This window comes from Malus domestica, chromosome 10 (genome assembly GCF_042453785.1).
Source record: "Malus domestica chromosome 10, GDT2T_hap1".
Classification (NCBI taxonomy): Eukaryota; Viridiplantae; Streptophyta; class Magnoliopsida; order Rosales; family Rosaceae; genus Malus; species Malus domestica.
In genome coordinates this window covers 23,591,746-23,597,308 of record NC_091670.1, presented here as the reverse complement: position 1 = coordinate 23,597,308, position 5,563 = coordinate 23,591,746, and the positions used below count along the sequence as shown (strand labels likewise).

At 34.9% G+C, this 5,563-nt stretch overlaps 1 protein-coding gene across 1 annotated transcript; it reads right to left on the bottom strand.

Annotated features, from left to right (window-relative positions):
* Window positions 1-3,198: 3,198 nt before the first annotated feature.
* On the bottom strand, window positions 3,199-5,258 carry LOC103411668 (cytokinin riboside 5'-monophosphate phosphoribohydrolase LOG5-like). The gene is made up of 7 exons (XM_008350298.4): window positions 5,005-5,258; window positions 4,722-4,819; window positions 4,564-4,594; window positions 4,295-4,394; window positions 4,108-4,178; window positions 3,840-3,983; window positions 3,199-3,673 (listed from the first exon to the last, which is right to left on the bottom strand). The coding sequence occupies exons 1-7, from the start codon at window positions 5,116-5,118 to the stop codon at window positions 3,539-3,541; spliced, it is 693 nt and encodes a 230-aa protein (XP_008348520.2). The 5' UTR covers window positions 5,119-5,258; the 3' UTR covers window positions 3,199-3,538.
* Between the last annotated feature and the right edge of the window lie 305 nt (window positions 5,259-5,563).

Below are 5,563 nucleotides of genomic sequence, written 5' to 3'. Positions count from 1 at the left end.
GTGATGAATGATTATTAAATTCAAGGTCCTTTGTTTAGTGATAATACTATTAAAGAGATTCGTGCTCTGAATTTAAAATTGAAACATAAACGATAATAATTTGTAAATGATGGTGATTTTTTATTGCTTTTTTTTTTATACAAATTGATTGTGATAGTCATTTTTGTTTGTTTTATTAAAAAAAATTCGAACTCTAAACCCATCTCAATCGTAACACATTTCCTACTTTGAGTCACCAATTAAGCTATTTCCAAACACTTTTATCACAAAATGTTCCCTGAAATTAACTCTCACTATTAAGACGGTCCTTGAAATTAAAAATCAATCAATGTAGTCCCTAAAAATAGGTGTCGCAAATCAATATAGTCTTCAGTCACAATTTTGTTAAAAAATCCGTTAAGTGCTGATGTGGCATATAAATGGGCCCACAAGATTTACAGATTTTTATCACAAATGGTCTTTGAAAATGACCCACACTATCAAGATGGTCCTTGAAATTGACCCACACTATCAATATGAAATTGAAAATTCATCAATCCTTGAAAATAAGTGTCGCAAATCAATACGATCATTCCGCCACAATTCTGTAAAAAAAAAATGTTATGTGTTGATGTGGGTTTAATAATTAATTAAAAAAAAGTTGTCTAAATACCTTTTTGCACAATGAATTTTTTTTTCTTATAGTAGGGCCTACTCCGAAGAGAACTCCCTTCCATAAATTTTCAAAGGCACAAGGGTTAACTGAGGCCTAAGAGGGGTGAGGAAATAGTTTTCAACCAACAATGCACGCCCCTGAGTTATAACCTCATTATCTCAAGGTAGACCTCGTCGTTCTTTGCATCACCTGATCACCAAGGAAGCGTCGAACAAACTCTCCAAGATTAAGGTTGTGAGGATATTGATCGCCTAAATGTTAACAGTGATGTCCTAGAAGTCGTTGCCAATGGGCCATGCTGTCACCAAAAAGGATCTCGATTCAGGTTCAATTCAGTGAAAAGTGTCGAAGTGTGTAAAGATAGGTGTATTGAGATTTTTTTTAAAGAATAGACAGCGAATGAGGTATATAAATGTGGACTGGGATCGGAGGTGATTGCAGGACTGGGTTTCTGGGTTGACAATTGTTTTATTAACTATTAAATTATTAAGCCTATTTGTAATTTTTTTTAAATTTAATTAAACTTGTATGACCCATTTATGTGTCACATCAGTACATAACAGAATTTTTGACAGAAATTATGATAGAATGACTATATTGATCTGACACTTGCTTGAGGACTACATTGATCAATTTTCAACTTTAGGGACCATTTTGATGTCGTATGTCAATTTCAGGGACCATTTTGATGTCATTGGTCAATTTCAATGACCATTTGTGAGAAAAAATGACTTATGGGGCCCATTTATGTGCCACATCAGCACTTAACAAATTTTTTAACAAAATTGTGATGGAAGTACCACATTGATTTGCAACACTTATTTTCAAAGACTACATTGATTGATTTTCAATTTCAATGACCATCTTGATGGTGAGGGTTAATTTTGAGGACCATTTATGATAAAAACCCACAAAAGTATATAATAAAAAGACATTTCAATTTTGCTGACTAGATCAGGTAGCCAACAAATCTGGACAAGGATTGTCTGCCCTCCTTGTTTTCGTGCCCTCCCATGCCCTCCTGTTTGTGTCGTCACGGTTAAGCCATGTCAACATTTTATATTACAATTCATTTTTGTCTTATTATCTCTATAAAAATAAACAATATAAAATGTTAACGTAGTTTAACTATGACCACACAAAACAGGAGGACACGGGAACAATAAGGGTAGACAATCCTTGTCCAACAAATCTAATAGCAACAGCATCACTTACATCACGTATCAAGGACGTCACAGAATTGATCACTTTTTATCTCTCCGGATGTTGCAAAGTTCATCACAAAAACAATGTGATTTAGGTAATATAATAAAACACTAACATTCAAAAGTATATTACCAAACTACTGCGTTACCAGCTTTTGTTTTTTTCTAAATAATTGACCAAAAAGAAAAAAGGCCAAGTTTTTTAAAAGTTTTATTTTGCATTTACCTCGTCACACAACTTTAGTGGCATATTTACGTATTTGAATATGAATTATAAAATCAGTTAATTTAAGGGGTATTTTGATATAGGTCCAAAATAACTAAAAATCAGATCTATTTCAAAAGTTAAAAATCATCAAAAATTGAACCTATTTCAAAAGTAGGCCTATAAAATTGGATCTATTTCAAAATTTTCCCTTAATTCAACAGTTAATTTGATTTCTCACTTCTGAGAATTGGAACTGTGGCTTTTAATATGGAGTTTTTACGTGTTTTGAATTTCATGTGTTAAGTAAACATTACAAATGTAAGAGATTAATATAACTCTAATATCCATGCTTAATGTAAATTTTATAGGCTAAATTGGATTGTTCATCCCTGTGGTCATAGGACACTTGCATGATGACCCTCGTGGTGAAAAAACTAGGAATTAAACCCCTGTGGTCTAGAATGTTAGCAAAGTTAGTCCAAAAGTAAAATTTATGTTAAAGGACTGTTAAAAGTTGGGGTAAAACTGTATTTTCAGTTCCAATTGACATTGAATTGGGTCTTTTTTTTTATTTAAAAAATTAAGCATTATTTTTTTTTGTTAATTGTTATAAAAAAATTATTTATTTTAAATGTCAATTGGAACTGAAAATACAGTTTTACCTATACTTTTAACAGTCATTTAACAGAAATTTTACTTTTGGACTAAATTTGCTAACATTCTTGACCACAGGGGTTTAATTCCTAATTTTTTCACCACGGGGGTCATCATGCAAGTTTCCTATGACCACGGGGATGAATAATCCAATTTGGCCAATTTTATATAACAAAAAGAAAACTAAAAAAAATGAAAAACTGAAGAGAATACTACAGAGTCTGGTCACTAATCAAAACACAAGGTGGCCATAGAGGGGCCCACACCTGTCAAACAAAAATGGGCCACATCTTACTCAAGGTCCCCCAAATGATGCAAAAATGTTTAAATCATCACACCCTCACTCACCACAGTACCTTAAATTTTGCAGGGAAAAATAAAAGAGATGGAAAGAGAGAAATTACAACACCGGCAACAGCAATAACATGCATGCCCTAGAGAGCAATGAAGAAAAAGAGAATAAAGCTGCTGCAGCAACTGCAAATTTTTTGGATCTTGCTTCTTGTTCTTTCTATATAATAATCTTTGTACATAATTCCAGTGGATCACAAGAATACAACCAGAGCTTAATATCCCAGAAACTTAATAACTAATAAGACATTAAAACCTAAATTAAAACAACAAAACGATTTGGAGAGCAGTCAACCAGTCAGTGTTGTAGTTCTTTCCTTTATATCTCCTTGTCAATCAAACCTTATCATACCATTATGGTATGCCTGGTCTTATATTAATATCATCACCAAAATCAAAGACCCAAAAAGCAACACCTTTTTTCCCTAACATTCATCCCTTCCTTTCCATTTGTCTAAAACCCCTTCACAAAGCTACCTCTGTCTGCAAAGCAGCAGCAGCTGCACCTGCATTGAACCCCACCACCACCTGTTGCTGCTGCTGCTGCTCAACCTCCCACCTTGCTTTGGCTATGGCTCCATCATGCACTGGCACATACTCCTACCAAACAAAACCCCAAAACAAAAACAGACACCAAAAGGGTGATTTAATCATCAAGATTCTTTCTGGACAGTTTCATTTTTTTTCATTTTTTCATTTTGGAAAGAATCATAGAATATCTGCACACAAAGTGTTTAATGAAATGGGAAAAGAAATTATATGAGACCTCAAGTTTTTGGACAAGCTCTTTGGCATTGGGGGCAGAGACTATGATGTGGCGCTGGGAAGGCTTGATAAAGCCATCATCCACGGCTTTGTCAATAAAAGTGAGGAGGTAGTTGTAGTATCCATCAACATTCAGCAATCCCACCTGCAAAAAAATTGTTTGCAGAAAACGAAAATAATTAATATAATAAAGCTTCAAACTTTCAAGGCCAAAGCTCTTGGTTCTAAAGTTTCTAGTAATAGTAATCTCCCTTCTGGTGTGTTCTTACAGGTTTGTCATGGATTCCAAGCTGTGCCCAAGTGATCACTTCTAGCAACTCCTCCAAAGTTCCATAGCCACCTGATAGGCCAAAAGTAATACAAAAGAAAATCCACTGAATAGCTTATTTAAACAAAAGGGCAAAACTTTTTTTGTAGAGAAAGGGGTGAGGAAAGAGAGGGAGAGGGAGATGGGACCTGGTAGGGCAATGAAGCAATCGGAATGGCGGGCCATTTCTGCCTTCCTTTGGTGCATGTCGGCTACTGGCCTTACCTCTCCAACTGTTTCACCTGTAATCTGAGGCTCAAAAGACCCAACATGCATACAATTTTTTAGAGAGATTTGCACACTTGAAACCAAAAAAAAGGCTAAACTTTGAACAAGTACCGAAAAAAAAGAAAACAAATTTGTACAAACTATAAAAGAGATTGAGAAAAACCCAAATGTGAGAGATTAGATTTTGCACCTCTTTACACATTAAAGTTCTTGGTATGATCCTGCACAAATGTGAAGCAAAAATATATTTAATTAGGCAAATGCATATGTAAAATACATAAATTAAGAAGAAATAGAAAACATTTGAGAAACCCAAGAAAAAGTGAAAATCTAGAGATGTGATTGTACCCAAGAACATTCCCTCCACCATGATAAACAGCCTGGGAAACCAGACCCATCAGCCCGATGCTCCCTCCACCATACACAAGGTCAAGCCTCCTTGAAACCTTCAGAAAAAAAAAGAAGAAAAATTTTAAAAAAACCCAAATTTCAGAACCAAAAAATAGGCCAACCCAAGTAATAAATTTGAAAAATAAACCAAACCAGAGTGATTAAAATGGAAAATAGAGCAACCCCAGTAATAAAATTGAAAATTTTGGAGTTTGGAGGGAAAAGTGAAGAAGAAAAGTACCAGCTCTTCAGCTAATTCAATGGCAGCATCTTTGTAGCAGTTCCTCTTCCCAGTACTGCTGCCACAAAACACACAAACCCTCTTGAATCTTGATCTCGAAAGCTTTTCTTCCATCTCCAAACTCCACAAAATTTTACTGGTTTTTTTTGCTTTTGGGTTAAACAGTTTGGCAAAAGTGAGTTAAAAATATGGAGGGATTGCAGAGTACCATGTAATATGGAAATAGCCACTATATATAGAGCTGTAGACTCCACACAAATATGACTGCAGGTCTGAAATTGTAGGACCCTCCCTAAAAAAAATTGCATTGAAAAGATTTTAAAAACAAATTTTAAAAAAAAAAAATCGAGGAAGGAAAAGGGAATACTGTGGTGCTGTTCTGTCAAATGGGTAGAGACGAAGTAAGACAAAAGGGCAAGGCAAAAAAGACACAGAGGGAAGTCTCTGTGCAATTCAGACCGTTCCGTAATCACGACGACACGTGGCTTAAATTCATGGGAGAGGCTTGGTAGTCAGGGGGTAATTTAAGCACTTTAGAGAGAAAAATCTCCCCTTCCTT

Excerpts from the sequence above, each read along its gene's own strand:
- LOC103411668 (XM_008350298.4), bottom strand. The coding sequence starts at position 5,118 with ATGGAAGAAAAGCTTTCGAGATCAAGATTCAAGAGGGTTTGTGTGTTT. Across the intron at positions 4,820-5,004 it reads TTGAATTAGCTGAAGAGCTG|GTTTCAAGGAGGCTTGACCT; the intron begins GTACTTTTCTTC and ends TTTTTTCTGAAG. Across the intron at positions 3,674-3,839 it reads AGCTTGTCCAAAAACTTGAG|GAGTATGTGCCAGTGCATGA; the intron begins GTCTCATATAAT and ends TTTGTTTGGTAG.